This window comes from Equus asinus, chromosome 6, assembly GCF_041296235.1.
Source record: "Equus asinus isolate D_3611 breed Donkey chromosome 6, EquAss-T2T_v2, whole genome shotgun sequence".
NCBI lineage: Eukaryota > Metazoa > Chordata > Mammalia > Perissodactyla > Equidae > Equus > Equus asinus.
The window spans coordinates 67,255,443-67,274,456 of record NC_091795.1 but is presented as its reverse complement, the minus strand read 5'-3'; the positions used below and the strand labels follow the sequence as shown (position 1 = coordinate 67,274,456).

Below are 19,014 nucleotides of genomic sequence, written 5' to 3'. Positions count from 1 at the left end.
TAAAAGTGGCATATTTTCATTGAGTCTTCAGTGCATGAGCATGATATATTTATCTAATGATTTAGGTTTTTAGTTTCTCTCAACAACATTTACTAGTTTTATGTATAGAGGTCTTGAATGTCGTTTATTATTTTTATTCCTAGATATTTATTATTTTTTAGTACTACTGTACATACTTGAAAAAAATTTTCTTTTTCTATTTATTGCTAGGATATGGTAATCCAGTTGATTCTGAGTATTGACCTATATCTGTCAACCTTGCTAAACTCGCTGTTAATTCTAAAAAGCTATCTGTACATTTTTGGGATTTCTGTAATAGTCATATTGTCTGTGAATGATAGTTTTATTTCTTCTTTTCTAATCTTTATTTCTCATCTTATTGAACTGAGTAGGCTTGCAGTACAAAATAGAAACGGTGAGGGTGAAGCGTCCTTGTTTTTTTTGTTCCCTATCTCAAAAGGAAAGCTTTCAATATTTCAACATTAAATATGATGATGTAGTTTTTGGGTTTGGTTGTGGGTTTTCGGTACATGCCTGTTCCCATTACTATGGCTGCATAACCAATTAAAAATTTAGCGGCATAAAGCAACCATTTATTATGATCCATGGATTCTGTGGAGTAGAGATTTAGATAGGGCACACCATGGAATGCTTGTTTTTGCTCTGTGTTGTCTGAGGCCTTGGCTGCAAGATGTGAAGGCAGAGGGAGGGAATCATCTGAAGGCTCATTTACTCATATGTGTGGCTGTTGATGCTGGCTTTTGGCAGGTAGCTTCATTTCCTCTCCACCTGAGTCCTTCCATGTGGTTTCTCTGTGTGCAGTAGTGTGAGCTTCTTCACAGCATGATGACTGGTTTCTCTTAGGAGAAAGCATTTAAAACAAGCATTCCCAAAGAGAGAGAAAGCCACGTAGAAGCTGCATCCTTTTTACAACCTAGCCTCAGAAGTCACATAGGCCTCACTTTTGCCATACTCCAATTGGAGCAGTCACAAGCCGCCACCCAGATACAAGAGGAAGGAACATAGACCATGCTTTTTGGTGAAGTAAGAAGAGCACTTGGGATGGCATACTTACACATAGATTTATATGTATGTGTGTGTCTAGAGAGAGAGGGAAATACAGAAAATGTGATCTGCCATAATGCCTTTTTATCAGATTAAGAATGTTCTCTTCTGTTCGTAGTATTTAATGTTTTTGTTTTAAATAGATATTAAATTTTATGAAATGCTTTTTCTCTGTTGAAATAGGATTTTATTTTCTGTTAATGTAATAAATTTCATATATTGCAGGAAATTCACTGTGGTTGTGATTTATCATCTTTTTTATATATTATTGCATTTGGTTTGCTAATATTTTCTTCAGGACTTTTGCATCTTTGAAAACTTCTTGAGGGTAACAGCCGTCTCTTATATCACTTTTATATCCTATCATAGACCTAATACAGTGTTGGGCATATGGTAGAAGCTTAGAAAATAATTTTTTTTCCATCTCTCAGTCATTTCCTATCCACAGTATCAAATCCTTTGACTACTATGTTTTGGTGGTTTTTTAAAAAATTTGCTTTGTCATGGAAAGCTTAGGAAAGGTAAGCTCTGAAAATGTAAACGAATCTATCTGCTGATAGAACTCTGATTGACTAATCTTGTATTTTTCCTCAGAAGTATTGTGTTTCTGTTCTTTATTGGAGGTCTTTATTATTTCTACCAGCTTGAGAACCCTCATTCTAAATAAACAGAGATTTTACTCTCTGAAGCAAGAAGTACCATGAAATGCCAGATTTTCTAATCTGGGGCTAAATAAAATTTTAAAGTTATCTTCCTTATTATCTGTGTATTCTTTTCTCTGTAGCCATGGAGAAGTAGTCATAAAATTAATAGACCACCTGCTCTGAGTGTGGAGGAGACATCTCTCAGCCTTAGTAAAAATTACTTTGTCTGTAAAACTGATTCCTGTCCTATGAGAAGAGATAATTTAAAAATTATGTATTTTTAAATTGTAAATATATGCTTGCTCATTTTAACAAATCAAACTTTGCACAAGGTAACCCTTGTTAACAGTTTAGTTTGCACCCTCCTACATCAGGGATTGACAAACTATGGCCCTTGTGCCAAATCCAGTTTCTGTACATCCTCTAAGCCAAGAAGGTTTTTATGATTTTAAGTGGTTGAAAAAAATCAAAAGAATAATATTTCAGGACACATGAATATCATATGAAATTCTAATTTCAGTGTCCATAAATGAAGTTTTATTGGAGCATAGCCATGCTCCTTGGTAGAGATACTGTCGATGGCTGCATTCGTGTTAGGACAGCAGAGTGCAATAGTTGGGATGGAGATCATTTGACTTGCAAAGCCTAAAATATTTACTCCCTGGTCCTTTATCGAAAGTTTGCTGACCTCTGTTCTACATATATAGGTTTGTTCGTTGCTTGTTTCAAAAACAGGAGATAAAATATTCTGGGTATATAATGGATATGCATTATCTTTTGCTTACTGGCAGCTAGCTTTTTTCCTTATCCACTGCTAATGAATAGCCTTCCACACCACATTTTATATAGAGACATGACATATTCTTTTAATAGTGCACAATATTCCATATTTAGATGGCATATTTCATTTACCTGATCTCATTTTGATAGTCTGTTAGGTCTGTTTGTAGTCTTTTCTCTCCCTTCTGTGTACACTGTTGGGTCAGAGTATGTGTGTGTAATTTTAATTTAAATAGCTATTACCAGATTACTTTTCAGAAGGTTTGTAGCAGTTTACAAACGCACCAATACAACTGCCTGTGTCCTAACATGCTGGACACTATTTGCTCTCATTTTTTAAATTTTGCCCATAATATCAGTAAAAATTACTTCTAATTTTCAGTCTCTTGCTAAATAAAGAGGCTAAGCCATTTGCACTTGTAAAGACATGCTTTAAAGGGGCTGAAGTTTAATAATTATCCCAACATCCTGTTTTTCTTTTTTCTTTTGAAGAGATCTTAAATGTCAGAAGCCACAAATTGCAAATTTTACTCTAGCCAGTCATCTTTCCTCTCCTTGCTTACAGGAAGTAGCCATTTTTTCGTCTGTCCCTATTGCAAGAGTACCATGTGAGAGATTTTGACCTACTTAGCCCAGATCTCTCACAGTATATAAAAACATCCTCACTAAAACACATCTAGATACAGTGAGTAACATCTTTGTTTACAAAGGCCATTGCATTTTCATTAATCTTTGGACAATTTTGAGTAAATATAGATAGTAGTCTCTTAAGCATGCTGGCTTTAGGCTACATTATAAAAAGAGTTGAAGTTGTCCTTCCTCTCTCTTTGGGTCCCACTAATTTCTGTATATATCTATCAGGGCAACTGTGTATTACACTTTAGTGTGTTTGTTTGTTTACATTTCTCTCTCCCCCACTCATCCATGCTTCTTAGGCTTGGAGACTATCTTATTCAAACCCTAACAATGAGTGGCATATAATTAGAAGTTCACTAAATGTTAAAAGTGATTATCAAATAAGTAACATTTCTTTGTTTTGAATCTTTCCTGCTAATTCCAATTCAGTCTTTTTAACTTTCTGATTATGAAGTGGAATTTAGTGAATAAATAATTAGTAAAATAATGTAGTGTCTCTTTCTGCTGATGTTTCGGAGACTGTTTCAGTAAATCTTTGACCAATCGACTGGGGACCTGACCCTGCAAATCTTTGTGATCATTAGGAATTAAGGCAATCTAGGTATGGATTTACCAGGCCTTCATTTTGAAACCTTACTAATTATTTTAATAATAGCTAACATTTATAAGACTTTCACTATTTTGCTGTCATTTTTTAAAAGCTCTTTAATGATTTGTCTAATTAAATTTTCTATAAGTTTATGTTAGGTGCTCTTAGCCTCATTTTAAAGATGAAGAAACAGGCATGGAGAAGTTAAGAAACTTGCCCAGGGTTATACAGTTAGTAAATGGTGAAGCCAGTTTTTGAAGTCAGTCTAAATTCAGCACTATATTCTTTTTTTTTTTTGAGGAAGATTAGCCCTGAGCTAACTGCTGCCAATCCTCCTCTTTTTGCTAAGGAAGACTGGCCCTGAGCTAAGATCTGTGCCCATCTTCCTCTACTTTATATGTGGGACACCTGCCACAGCATGGCGTGCCAAGCAGTGCCATGTCCGCACCAGCAAACCCCAGCCCACCGAGAAGCAGAACGTGTGAACTTAACCGCTGCACCAGTGGGCTGGCCCAGCACTATATTCTTAACTGCTATATGCATATTACATAAGTTTTCAGTTACATGAACTTTGTATTCTAGGAATAACTTTGTTAATGAAAACTTGTATAGTCGAATGTTTCTCTTTTTAAAGCAAGGCAGATGCTGTATTTTCTCCCAAGGGCCAATGATTCACCAGGAGTGTGTGTGTGAGGGAGGGAGAGAGGAAAGGTGAGTGAATGGTTTTTAGGACTAAATACTTGTAGGAAGCAATGAGTTTGTCGGAGAAATCAGGGAGGGGGAAAAATGAAATTTTTTTTAAAGTTGTTTATTTTATTTTATTTATTTTTTGTTCTCCCAAAGACCCACAGTACGTAGTTGCATATTCTAGTTGTGAGTGCCTCTGGTTGTGCTGAATTTTGTTTTTTTTTTTTAAGGAAGATTAGCCCTGAGCTAACATCCACTGCCAGTCTTCCTCTTTTTTGCAAAAAGTGAATTTTGTAAATGAGGTACATAAGCATTTTAGCTCATTGACTTGTAAAAGAAAAAGAAAAATCTAGTGAAATAAATAAGTCTGTTTGGAGTCCTGGGTTGAGGCCCAGTAGTGCAAAAATATCTAACCTCTTGGTTGGGCTGAATCTCTAAAACTGTGACAGCAATAACAAAAATATACCTATTTTTTTTTTTATTGAGTTCATAATAGTGTACATCAATGTGAGATTTCAGTTGTACATTATATCTTGACTGTCACCACATAAGTGCTCCCCTTCACCTCCAGTTCTCCCCCAATCCCCCTTCCTGTGGTAACCACTGAACTGTTTTCTTTGTCCATGTGCTTGTTTATATTCCACATATGAGTGAAATCATCTAGTGTTTGTCTTTCTCAGACTGGCTTATTTCGCTTAGCATAGTTCCCTCTGGGTCCTTCCATGTTATTGCAAATGGGATGAATTTGTCTCTTTTCGTGGCTGAGTAGTGTTCGATTGTATATATATACACTACATTTTCTTTAGCCAGTCATCGGTCGATGGGCACTTGGGTTGCTTCCATGTCTTGCCGATTGTGAATAGTGCTGCAATGAACATAGGGGTGCATATGTTACTTTGGATTGTTGATTTCAAATTATTTGGATAGATACCCTGTAGTGGGATAGTTGGGTCATATGGTAGGTCTATTTTTAGTTTTTTGAAGAATGTCCATACTGTTTTCCATAGTGGTTGCATCAGTTTGCATTCCCACCAGCATTATGTGAGGGTTCCCTTCTCTCCACACCCTCTCCAACAATTGTTATTTTAGTCTTAGTGATTATAGCCATTTTAAGAGGCATAAGGTGGTATGTTAGTGTAGTTTTCTTTGCGTTTCCCTGATGATTAGTGATGTTGAACATCTTTTCATGTGTTTATTGGCCATCTGTATATCTTTGGAAAAATGTCTGTTTATCTCCTCTGCCCACTTTTTGATCCAGTTGTTTGCTTTTTTATTGTTCATTTGTGTGAGTTCCTTATATATTATAGAGCTTAAGCCCTTGTCAGATACGTGATTTGCAAATGTTTTCTCCCAATTTGTCTCTTTGTTTTGATCCTAGTTTCTTTTGTGTTGCAGAAGCTCTTTAGTTTGGTGAATTCCCACTTAAAAATATACCTCATTTTGAGCACATTGTGGCAGAGAGAGGAGGAGGAAGGAAGGCAGGGAATAGATAGATCATCTTGAAGTCCAGGTACAAAAGAGGAAAGGGGGGATATTCAAAGAAGAAGACAAAAAAGGTAGAAATATCGATAGCAGCGAGGGATGTAGGGGAGAGATGCCGTCTTTTCTGTCATACAGTCATACAGGCTAAAATTCTTTCTTCCAGATCCTCCTCCCAACTCCGTGAAACTTCTAATGCGGAGATTCTGTTCTTCTAAAGCAACCCCAGTCTTCTGCATGTCACTGAGATAATAGGAGTCTATCTCACCCCTTGTTTCATCCTGTTTTTGCTGCTGATTCTGAAGTATGGCCACAGTAAATCAACCACTGTTTGGAGAATTACTGCTACATATGGTGCTTTCCAGATGTAGAGGAAAATAAAAAAAGAAATAACTTCTCCCTTAGAGGACTTCACAATCTAGTTAGGAATTTAAAATGTAACTTTATTAAAAGATTAACAGTATCCTGCAATGTGATGAGTCAGATGGTGTAGACAGTTCCACACTTAGCACTCAGCTCAAGCTCTTTAACCAGCTTCTCTCAGCAGGTGACCTTGTCTCCTTCCTCACAGATAGAAATTTAGGCATAAAAATAAACATCTGTGCCTGCTCTCATCCTCTTCCTTTCATTCTTAGATAGAACGGTGTCCCTTTTTAAGGCTTATGGCCTGTGTTTTCTATTTTATCTCTTCACATCTTCTCTAACACTAGAGAAGGCCATTTTCATTGATTTTTTTTTTTTAAATATGGGAGCTTATTTTTTTTAGTTGAGTTTGAGATATAATTTACATACAGTAAAATTCCCCTGTTTTAATTGTAGAGTTTTGTGAATTTTAAAAATGCGTGTAGTCATGTAACCACCACGATAATTAAGATATGGAACATTACTGTCAGCCCAAAAAGTTCTTTCATGCGCATTCCAGCCAGGCCCTGGTAACCTTGATCTATTTTCTGTCCTTATAGTCTTGCCTTTTCTAGAATGTCATATAATTGAGTTGTAAAGTATGTAACTGTCTGCGTATGGTTTCTTTCACTTATCATGATGCTTTTAAGTTTTATCTGTTGTTGCGTATATCGGTAGTTTATTCCTTTTTGTTATTGAGTAATATTCCACTATAGAGATGTACGACAGTTTGTTCATTTGGATTGTTTACAGTTTTGTGCTGTTTTTGAATAAAATATAAATAGAATAAAACTGCTGTGAGCATTCATGCATTAAAAAAAGGGCTGCATGCCCTCTCATGTTAATACAAATACTTTGTCATTGGTTCCTTCCCCAAACTTTGTAAATATGTTTCTCTTCCATCTTAAACAAAGACATCAACCTTGACAACACACTCCCCACCTGTCATCCCATTTATTCTCCCCATCGTCAAATTCCTTAAAAGACTTGTTTACCTCCCAGTCACAGTTCAGTGCATTGCAGTTCATGCTTCTGTCCCCATCACTCCACTGAAACTTCTCTGGCAGAGGTTCCCTAATAACTGCCAAATCCAGTGGACCATCTTCAGTTTTCATCTTTTCATGTCTTTGAAATTATGTGTCTTCTCCTGATTATAGATTCACCTGAATCTATGACTACCTTTCTGACAGTTTTTCTTCTGTATTCTCTGCAGGTTCCTTTTCTTCTGGCTGCCCTTAAAATAACCTTGGCCCTATTCTCTTATCACTGAATCATCAATTCTCATGACTCAGCTGTCAATTATATCCTAAGATAGTTCCCAGTTGTACTTTTCTAGTTTAGGCCTTTATCTTAAGCCTCAAGACCTAGTTATACTTTTGTTACAGTGACCTCAAACTCAGCAGGTCCAAAACTGGTTATCATTCTACTTCCTCATTCTCCACCTTGTTTCTTTTCCTTTTTTTCCCTATCTCAGTCAATGTTACCTAACCATTTACTCAAGTCATTCAAATATAAACATAGAGATCCTCCTACTTTTCATCCCCTCATCTGATCAGTGACCATATTCCATCAATTCTGTGTCTTGAGTAGCGTCTCTTAAATCTATCCTTTCATTTCTCATTTCTAGTGAGTAAACTTCTGGTATAAAATTGTTTTTGGTTCTCATTGGCATCTTGAAAAATTTCTATATACAACCATGTGTTGCTTAACTACAGGGATACTTTCTGAGAAATGCACTGTTAGGCAATTTTGTTGTTGTGCAAACATCACAGAGTATACTTACATAATCCTAGCTAGTATAGTCCGCTACCCACCTAGCTATATGGTACTAATCTTATGGGACCACTGTTGTACATATGGTCCATTGTTGACCAAACCATTGTTATATGGCGTGTGACTGTATAGTAGTACTCAAATACTTGAGTCAATGAATAGGCCTTTTGGAAAAGATACTTGACTGTAATAATAGAGAGAGAAGATGATTCTTTAGCATAGAAACTAAGCTGAGATCAGGAACCACACACATTCTGTCTTGAAATCAGATTTTGATTTGAGAAGAAAGGAATGCCCAAGGTGTATAATCTACAAATTAGTAGTTATCTACAAATGGAAGATGGTGAAAAGAAGCCCCATACACTGCGATGTATAGGAGAAACCTTTTTGTTATGTACTAATTAGAAAGCACTTGGTTACAGAACTTAACAGCCCTTCTCACCTTAGGAGGCTGTGAGCATTCATTTAATTGGGCTACATTTATTGTAAAGAAGGGTAGTTTTCACTTGAATTATAAAACTACAGTCTTACATTTGTCTGGTAATTGAAGAGAAATGTAATAACATACAATCTGCTTTAGAGCCTCCATCAGTAGCAAGAATTTGAACTCCTTCCTCGTCTGTACCTGGCATACCACATTTCTTTTGTATCATTGTATTTCCCATTCTGTCTGCTTTTATTCTCCCTATATGGTCTTTCCTAAATGTCTTTTGTTTCAGACACATTGCACACTCCCCAGTATACTTACCTCCTGGTAATCTTTGAAGCACCTGATATACTGTGATGAGTCTCTACCAGGTATTAAGCGAAAGAGAAATACTTTCCCAAGGCTCACTTGAGGAAAAACTCTTTTAATGGTTCTCGCTTTTTTTCCATAAAGGCTTTTTGTAAGTATTAGTCTGGATCATTTTGCTTCATTCCTCTGTCTTTTATCAACTTTGCTATTAGTTTGTTCTTATCTCAGTCTTTGTAGTGCAGCTCTTAATAGTCAGTTTGGTTAAGATTTCATCTAATTCAGTAGTATTTTTTTCATGTGTATGTTTACAGAAGTCATGTTGTTTCTCTTTTACTTTGGGTTGGGTTAAATTTGCTATTCTCAATTATAAATATAAAGCTTAAAAGCAACAAATTGATGAGAGAAAGCACCAGTAGCTTTGTTTTGACACTTATCTCTATGAGTTTGTTCTTTGATTAGCTTTAGAAGTAGTTATCAAAAGAATAAACATGTGGTACATTCATTAACTTTCACCTGGTTAGAAATGGTTTTGTAAGACATACTCAAGTGATTTATAATTTGAATTCCCTTATACATTTACATTATTGTAAACATGAATGGTTTAAAATTGGAATATCTGACCAGTTGTAAATTGTTTATTATTATAGGTTACTTACTAGTACAGTTGTATTATTTTTAAATAATTTGGAAAGTTAATTAAGAAAAATGACTGTTGTCATTGTTAATTATATTCGTTATCTTACTTTAGTGAAATGATTATAATAAACCAGCCATGTTAGTCTAACACTTAGGTTTTAAAAACCAGGGAAAAGTGATAATTCTTTTAGTTTCTTCACAGTTCATGTGGATTTCATTTTATTTTAAACAAAAGCAAGAGGAAAAAGGAAATGTGACTTGCCACTTTGCACACACATTGTTTATTTTATTTCCTAGTAGAGAAAATACTCGCTTTAGGGACTTTAACTTTGTTATTTATAGAAACTATGTAGTATGTTTTGTATTTCAGTTTCAGAAGGCAAAAACTGGGTTTTGTATTTGAAGCAATTGTACTTTACTCTTAACATATTAAAAGATGAGAAAAATAGTGCCCGAAGACAACCAAATTATTGTAGTGAATATTCATGTGGTGCATAAATTCATGTGTTTCTGCCTAGCCGGGAGTTTAGCCACTCCCCAGAGCAGCACAAGTTTTTTGTCTGTATCCTACCCCCTTTTGCCTGCGTGCTCTGTTTGCTCTCTCTCCTTCAGTTTCTTTGTCTCTCTTTATAAATAAGTGGGAAACTTTTCTTTAGTTCAGAGAGCAAAGGGGCAGGAGAAGAGTTATCCTAACAAGTTTTTATTTGTGCCAACATAGAAGTGCTTTGTGGTGGGCCATCTGGACCCGGAGGATTTCCTCAGAATGTAAAGTATGTCGTGAGATTTAGAGAGCTGGGATTTACACTGGAACTATCTGGGAAGGCAGCAGGAAACGTAGACAGAACTGGTTTATGTTGCTTGTAACGTAGGTGGCAAGAATGGAGGACAGCTTGCCTGGTCTCGCGTCAGTGTGTGGTTCCTCTACACTTATGAACTTCTGCACTGGTAATGTATCTTTCCTTTCCTGGTAATTCAAACCTATCTCACAAACTTTACTGCTCATGACGAAAGAAGTCTGAGGATTTGGGAATGAATCTAGATCCTTTCCTTTTTTCCTCCTCTCTTTATGTGTCAATAATGGCATAAATATTTGTCTGCATACTTTTATAAAATATTTAAGACTGTACCCGCTATATAAACAAATACATTCCTATTGTGAGGGCCGAGTGGGCTTTGCTCAACTTGTTCTTTCCCTTCCCCCCAAAAAAGATGGTCATTGTATTATTCTTCAGGGAAAAAATTAAAACAGCAGCTTTTAATGGAAAACAATCAAAAAGTACCTCTCAAATAATAGCAAATCAGAAATTGTGTAATTAAGCTTCACTTTTGCTTCTGTGAAGTCTAACCAAAAAACTTCATCAAAAGCAGAATTATCTGAATGTGTTTTTAGTACTGTGGTAAATTAAGTAAGACTTTGAAAAAAGACCATTGTAATTGTGAATGATTTCTGGTGATAGACGGAAGTCAAGTCATTCCCTGGAACCAGCCATCATGCTCAGGGTACTGTAGTGAAAATGGCTTTTTAGTTTTTTCCCTAACATAATTTTTCTTTTAATTTACGCTAGTAGATGACTTTTTAGTAGAATATCTTACAAGGGAAAAGTTTTTAAAAATAGAAAATAAGTCAACAGCATTATTTGTGTTGTTTCATTGAATCCAGAAATGAGATACTTATTTTCACGTAATCATATTGCTAACTGGAGGTGAGTAATATTGTCATTTTCTAAAGAAATAAAATATCCAAGCTTTAACAGTTAAAATGCCTTATTTAATTAAAACTTCTTTGAGAGAAAAATTGGATTTTCAGAAGTAGAACATTAAGATAAATAGGAAACATTAATTCCTACGTAAATATAAATATATCTTCTTAGGAGCTGCTGTGTTTTTATGAATATGTTTTCTTACGGTTTATTTCCAAAGATAAATTTTAACTGTTGTAGAATATGTAGTGCGTGACCTCTTGATGTAATACTTAAATATTTCTGTCTTTATGTGACCATATTTGAAGACAGCCAGTTCCATTTTAGAACAAAATAAGAAAACCATTTAAGTTGCTAAATGGCTTTCTGACAAGAATTTACTAATGTGACAAATCAGCTGTAATTTGGTTTTGTGTTTTGAAGAAATAATGTTTAAAGACCGGATCTTCCTTTGACTGTATTGTATTGATTTTTGTCTTTTATTAGCCTGAAAATATTCCTGTTGAACGTCATGACACTTATATTTCTACTTTTACAGAAATATTCTCTTTCACTATGCATAAAAATCTAGAAATTAACCAAATTTGTATTGAAAATTTGGGTGCATTACTAAATGGGTTTATATCACAACCTAAATTAGCTTTGCTTTTTTTTTAATGAGAAAGTAATCTAAATTTTGTTAGCAAAGAATTTTTGTTGTTGAAAATTCATCAAAAAGAGTATAAGGAAGCAAAAATCCTCTGAAATTTCACCTTCCAGAGAATCTCCAGTCCCTCTGTACATCTGTGTATGTATACCTATAGATTTACAGTTCTACACTATAAAATATACTATAAATTTATAGTTGCGCTGAAAATTTTTCTCTCTCTGTGGTATGTTATCGCTCCTACCAAGCTTAATTTGTCTCTGTTTATAAATATATACCATCCTTTTTAAGAACTACATAGTATACCATAGTATAACCATTTATGTAATAAGTCGCCTACTGATAGTCCTTTAGGCTAGTGCCATTTTTTTTTTTTTTTTTTTTAGCTATAAACAATGCATGGTATTGTTAGTGTGTTTTCATGGTCCTTCATCTATATTAGCTCCTCTAATCTTCTAATCTTTTGCCATTACCATTCTACCCAATAAGGTCGCTGAGTGTCTTAACATAAGTGCTTTAGGAAGTAGAGATCAGGGGCTGTTTTAAATTTTTTTAGTATTTGTTCTTTGGCTGGTATTGTGTATCATATTATATACTTTTTTGAAAATGAAGGACTTTTTTTTTTTTTCAAAGATAAATAGGTAACAACTAATCTTAGGGTCAGACCATTAGCCCTCAAAACTATCATAAAAACCATCTGTCTTAGTTGTGTTTTTTTCTTTTTTGAGGAAGACATCTGCTGCCAATCCTCCTCTTTTTTGCTGAGGAAGAGTGGCCCTAAGCTAACATCCATACCCATCTTCCTCTATTTTATGTGGGATGCCTGCCACAGAATGGCATGCCAAGCAGTGTGTAAGTCCACACCCAGGATCCAAACCTGTGAACCCTGGGCCACCAAAGCACAATGTGTGAACTTAACCACTGCGCCACCAGGCTGGCCTCAATATCTAAGTTGTTTTTATGACACAAAACCTCAAGGTTCTTTGGAAGTACAACTCCATTTTTATATGTTTCGGAATTTAATTTGCAAAGATAGTTTCCTTGTTCTCCAAAAACTAAAGTGAGTAAATCAATTATATAGTCTAATCTTCCTCATCCCCAACCTCTTTCAGAAGAGAAAAATCACTCAATTTCCCTCCCCCTAAAGAAGTATAATATAAAATATGTTTTAATTGTTTTTATGACATAGATGTTCTATTACCTTTGATGCCTCCCTGTACTATCCCCTGCCCTATACCATAAGAAGTAACTATTGTCATAAATTTTATGTATGTCATTCCCTTACTTTATGGTTTTATTCTAAACAATATATTATTTTTGTATTTTTTGAACTTTATATAAAGTTCATCTGACTCGCTTCTTACAGTCATCATTATATTCCTGAGATTGCTAGATGATGTTGCATGTAGCCATAGTTTATTTTTACCACTCTGTAGTATTCTGTTGAATGTTTATATCACACCTTATTTACCCATTTTACAAGTTGATGAACATTTAGGTTGTTTCTAGTTTGTTTCTATTATGAACTATGCTGTTGTAAATATTCTTGAACATGTCTCTTGGTGTATGTGTACAAGAGCAGAGATTGGGAAACTATGCTCGGCAGGCCACCTGTTTTGTAAATAAAGTTTAATTGGAACATGGCCACACCCAGTCATTTACATATTTATCTATAGCTGTTTTTGTGTTACAAAGGCAGATCTAAGTAGTTGCTACACAGATTATGGTCTGCAAAGCCTAAAATATTTACTCTCTGGCCATGTCCAGAAAAAGTTTGCCAACCCTGCTGTAGGTGAGGGTGTATACACCTCAGAGTGGAATTACTGGGTCACGGAATATGTGCATCTTCAGTTTTACCAGATAATGCCAAAGTTGTTTTTTTCCCCAAAGTCATTGGAATAGTTTACTTTCTACCAGTGAGGTATGAGAGTTCACATTACTCTATATCCTTGGGAACACTTGATATTTCAATTTTTTGCCATTTCAGTGAGCATAAAAGAGTATTTCATGTGGCTTTAATTTTCCTTTCCAAAATTATTAATGAGGTGCTTGAGCCTCATTTCATATGTTCATTGGCCGTTAATGTTTTCTTTTCCATGACGTGTTTAGTGAGGACTTCTGCTGTTTTTTTCTGTAGGATTGTTTGTCTTTCTTATCAATTTGTAGGAATTCTTTATTCAGGATGCTAATCCTTTAACAGTTATAGGTGTTAGAACTGCCTTTTCTCAGTTTGTGAACTGCTTTTTCTCTTTATTGTGTTCTTTTTAGTGAGCATACATTCTGAATTCTAATGTAGTTAAGTATCAGTCTTTACTTTTAGGGGTAGTACTTTCTGTATCTTATTTAGAAACCTCTCCACTTGCAGGATATGAAGATATTCTTCATTAGTTTCCAGAAGTTTTATAATTTTACCTTTAATTTTTTAATCTACTTGGATTTGATTTTTGTGTCCGGTGGAGATAGGGAATTCAATATATACTTTTAATGAATTTGTAAATTTTAATTTAACTTGGGAAGTTCAGCAATTATTTCTTAACATATTTTTTTCAGCCAGAATCTTTTCCTCCTCTTCCTCTGGATCTCCAGTGACACAATATTAGGCGTGAAGCAGTGTTCATTTTTTTCCCTTCTCTGTTTAGATTGTATAAGTCATATGTACAGTGTATGTGTATATAACATACATACATAATTTTTTAAATAGAAGAGGTCTTAATTTCAGATATTTTCTCTTCTTAAAACAGTTCAGGGGCCGGCCCCGTGGCCGAGTGGTTAAGTTCATGCACTCCAGCTTCGCCGGCCCAGAGTTTTGCTGGTTCAAATCCTGGGTGCAGACATGGCACCGCTCATCAGGCCATGCTGAGGCGACATCCCACATGCCACAACTGGAAGGACCCACAACTAAAAATACACAACTATGTACCAGGAGGCTTTGGGGAGAAAAAGGGAAAATAAAATGTTAAAAAAAAACAGTCAGAAAGCTTGGTTATTCACTATCCCATAATGTAGGAAGTTAGATTGGAAAGGAGTGTTGCTATAGACAGGCATAGTTAATCCTAACTGCAGAGAGGAAAGCAGAAAAGGTATCACGAAAGATTAGAAGTTTGAAATGTAGTACTTTCGGTTATAGTCATGTGCTGCATAACGATGTTTCAGTCAACAATAGACTGCCGCATATATGACAGTGCCGTGAGATTTGTACTGTATAGCCTAGATATGTGGTAGGCCATAGCATCTAGGTTTGTGTAAGTACTGTAGGGGAGGAGGAAATTTTCTTGTCTTTCTAGGTTCTTCTGGCTGGTCTAAGAATTAAATTGACATGAGACAGATTAACAGGAGAAAAACAAACGAAACTTTAATAACATGTATATATGGGAGGAACCCAAGAAAACCAAGTAACTTGCCAAAATAGTCAAAGCACTCACCTTAAATACCATCCTCAGCTAAAGACTAAAGAAGATGTTGAGGGTGGGGAGAGTCAGGGACTTCAAAGGGAAGGAAGGCAATTCACAGGTAGGTGAAAAGGAGCACACACATTTGAAAAACAAGTGTGTTTGGCCACACAGAAACAGAAGAACACAGTGGGGAGCCCAACAAACAGGCTTTTCTAGGTTCCTCTTATCTACTGCCTAGTTCATGTTATGCTAAAGTGATAGTTTGCTTCCTGAGACAGGGTTTTTTTAATCTGATTTTTTTCAAGCAGTTAAGGGAGAAGTAACAAGAGTAACTTTCTGAGTCCTTTGTTTCTTAAAAATAATCAACCTAAAGTAATCTTCATGTTAAAGAGACACATTTGGGGTGTCAAATTTTGTTCCCCTTCACTACACACTATGGTATTTGCACAATGATGAAATCGCCTAATGATGCATTTCTGAGAACAAATCCCTGTGCATGACTGTATTTAATTAGAAATATAATAGCTTCGAGCATCATTTTATCACACTGCTTCCAGCACAAAGTAATTAATATTCTCACTTGAAGACTGAGTCATCTAGAAGTGGCTACATTAAAATTGTATGTCCTTGTTAGGAAGACAAGAAAGTAAGTATTCCATTTTAGAAAGATTTATACAAAACCATTGACGTTCAAAAGGTGCTAGAATATATAGGCTTGTCTCATTCTGAAGTGATGCTGGAGTGCCAACTTTTGGATATTTAGAATAGAATACAATATATTTATCTCTGCAAAGGTAACACATTTCTTGACAATTCAAAAGACAAATTATGATTCTCTGTAGTAAAAGCATCACGAACGGCTATCATTGTAGTTTTAAAACTATAATATTGAATATTAAAATTTACTAGTTACATATAAATTTGCTTGCCCCTCTAATGAAAGAAACTTACTTATGCCAATAAATAAGATTATACTGATGGATAATAGGTTTATGGACCTCCTTTCTCTTTTTTCTCCCCCTCGCCCTTTACGAATTTAAGAACGCTTGAGAATTCATTTGTATTTCGTATTTTAATCCTTAAGGCTAGAAACTATTTCGAGAAGGAGCAAAGAAATAAAAGACTACCATGGTATAAGGAAAAGGAACTAATATACTTGGATTAAGAAAACAGAGTGTAAAAAGCCCCCAGAAAATAGATATATTCTATTTACTGAACAGATATATTCCTAAAAAGTTTATCGTGAGAATATCGTGTATCAGAGATTGAGAGAGAAAAAAATAAGAAGAGTTTTCAAAATGGAAAGAGTGAGAGCAATGGATTCTGTAAAGGAATTCTAACCCCAATTCGCTGTGTGACCATGAGTAACTCGCCTGATTTCTGAGCACCCTAGTTTACCGGTCTTTCACATGGTCTCTTCTATCTTTAGTAATCCATGAGTGCAAATTTAAATTAATTGCCTTATACTCTAATATGTTCCTTTATAAAATTGGAACCTTGTGCCTGGAGGAAACTTCCTATAAAGAAGTCAGGCTTCAGAAGCAACACATTTTAGCTTAAATGTGAGTTTAAGTAAGATATGACACATTTTTATTGTGAAATTCAGATAATACAGAAATACTTAGTACCAAAAACCAAGAATTTCCCTTTACCCCATCCTTGTAATCTCACTCTCCTAGTCAGAAGTAACCCAATCACCAGTTTAATGTGTATGCTTCTAAACTTTTTTCTATGTGTACATTGTATACATGTATAAATATGAAGTTTTTAACTTTATTTTCTAGAAGTATGTTTTTGCTATGTATGTGGATTTTAATAAATCATTCAGTACGTACATTCTTGCAGTTTTCTTTTTCCTCTCAAGTTGTCTTGTAGATCTTTCAGATTTTCAGCTTGTACATCTACCTCATTGTTTTTAATTCTTGCATGGTATTCTGTGGTGTGAACATATCATAGTTTATTACTCTCATCCATGGACTTTAGGTCATTTTCAATTTTGTGGCAATAATAAACAGTGTAGTAAAGACATCAGTGTACAGAATAGTAATTTATTGAACTCTCACTATATGGCAGTGCTGTGCATTATTTTCTCTAACAACCCCAAGCCTGAGATGAGTACTAATTAACATGAAGAAATTACACATGGGGAAACCAGTCACAGAACTGGTAAGTAGCAAACAGATTTACTCAAGCAGCGTAACACCAGAACTCATGCACTGTTCTACCACAGGTTTTATTGGATTCCCAAAGAGATTCTTGCCCTTGGAAAGGTGAAGGCCAGGATAGTAGATAGGAAGGGGCTAGAGCTGTAGGGAACTGTAGAGATCAACTATTATGCTCTTTTGCATCTCCATTGCTGCTGACCCTGCAATTGATCATCCAAACTGGGAAACCTGAGTGCCAAAGAAGGAGTGTGATAATGTTTATACTGAGGTAACAGACACATATGTCCTAGACAAATTGAGACACATGGACACCTTCACCCTAGCCCAGGCCACCATCACCTTTCACACTGTTACTGCAATACATCCTGCCTGTCTCCTTGCATTTACTCTTACCCTGTTCCAGTCCATTCTCACATAGCAGTCAAATTACCTTTTTAAAACAAAAACCTGATTATATCGCTCAATAGTTTAAACTCCTTCAGTGGCTTTGGTAAAAAATGTATTTATCAGGTTCTCCTGTGATTATTGTTAGAATGCAGCATGAAATAGTGTAAAGGGCACTTCAGTTGTGGGTCAAGAGTCTTTTTATTTGAGTCTCAGATATCAGGACTAGTTTGGTGACCTTGGGCAAGCTATTTAACTTCTCAAGCTATTTTCTCAAATATAAAATATAGATAGTGTATGAGGAGGGGGATGAAGTAATAAATATGAAAGGTACAATATAAATGCAGGACATTGTTAATAGTTAACTTTGTGCTTGTTAGGCCCTTTGAAAAACTATGCTCTTGTGTCTTATCACAGTATCTAGCAGGTCATGGTAAGACTTTTACAATCTGAACCACCTTTCATGTGACTATCCAAGTTTCACAAAATAAAAACCTCAGTCATTAAAAAAAAATCAAAGTCCATAAAAGTTAAGTGACTTCCAAAAGTAAAAGCTAGTTACCATATCAGTACTAAAACCCAGGACTTATAACCTTGGCCTTATAGTCTGGTAATCTTTCCACCAGGCTCTGCTGCCTTCCCCAAATAATTAAGATTATGTGTTTATAAAAATCGCACAAGTATTTTACGTGAGATTATAATTTAAGGTTGTAATTCATCCTTCATAAATTGAAAACAGTTTGGAAAGACATGTTCATATAATTTATGACTTAATCAGTACCTTTGGCTTACAAGTGATGGCTTGCAAAAAGGGAATTTATTAGGTTACATAATTAGCTAGGAGGAATGTTAGAGCAGTTCTCAGAATTAAAGGTCCAGGACTTTGGAGACTAGAACTGAATTCGGAGCAGTCGAGACACTCTTTATCACTGGCAGCCCTGGGTCTCTGTCCTTATAGCTGTCAAACCAAGAAGGAGGATAGGCTACACCTCCCTCTCTGGGAAATGTGGGAGGACTCCATTTGACCAGCCCATATCTCACAACCACTGCTGTGGTAGTATTAGATTGAACCATATGAAGTTGCTAATAGTCAATCATATTTTTATTAACTAAAAAGGCCATTTCATATGGTTCAACCTATTAATAGTGCAGGGTGGTAGAGGGGCAGAATGAAGCATCATAGATTGACAGCCCTAATGGGACCTCAAAAAATGGTGGAGTTCCACAGAAGAGAAGAGCTACTGTTCTTCCTACCAGAAGAAGGAAAATAAGAAAGCATTCTGGGCAGACAGAAATTGTA

The 19,014-nt window shown here is 35.5% G+C and overlaps 1 protein-coding gene across 4 annotated transcripts in view; it reads left to right on the top strand.

Annotated features, from left to right (window-relative positions):
• The window catches only part of EML4 (EMAP like 4), a 157,018-nt gene that overhangs the window by 46,461 nt on the left and 91,543 nt on the right, over nucleotides 1-19,014 (top strand). Inside the window, exons 1-2 of one of the 4 annotated variants that reach the window (XM_070512178.1) lie at nucleotides 10,072-10,197; nucleotides 10,297-10,372. The exons of 2 other annotated variants lie outside the window; for them this stretch is intronic. In XM_070512178.1, coding sequence (XP_070368279.1) covers nucleotides 10,306-10,372 — 67 coding nt within the window. In that variant the 5' untranslated portion in view covers nucleotides 10,072-10,197; nucleotides 10,297-10,305. Of the gene's footprint in view, nucleotides 1-10,071; nucleotides 10,198-10,220; nucleotides 10,373-19,014 lie in introns of those variants that run through there. One more of the 4 variants, XM_070512179.1, reaches the window with a different exon arrangement.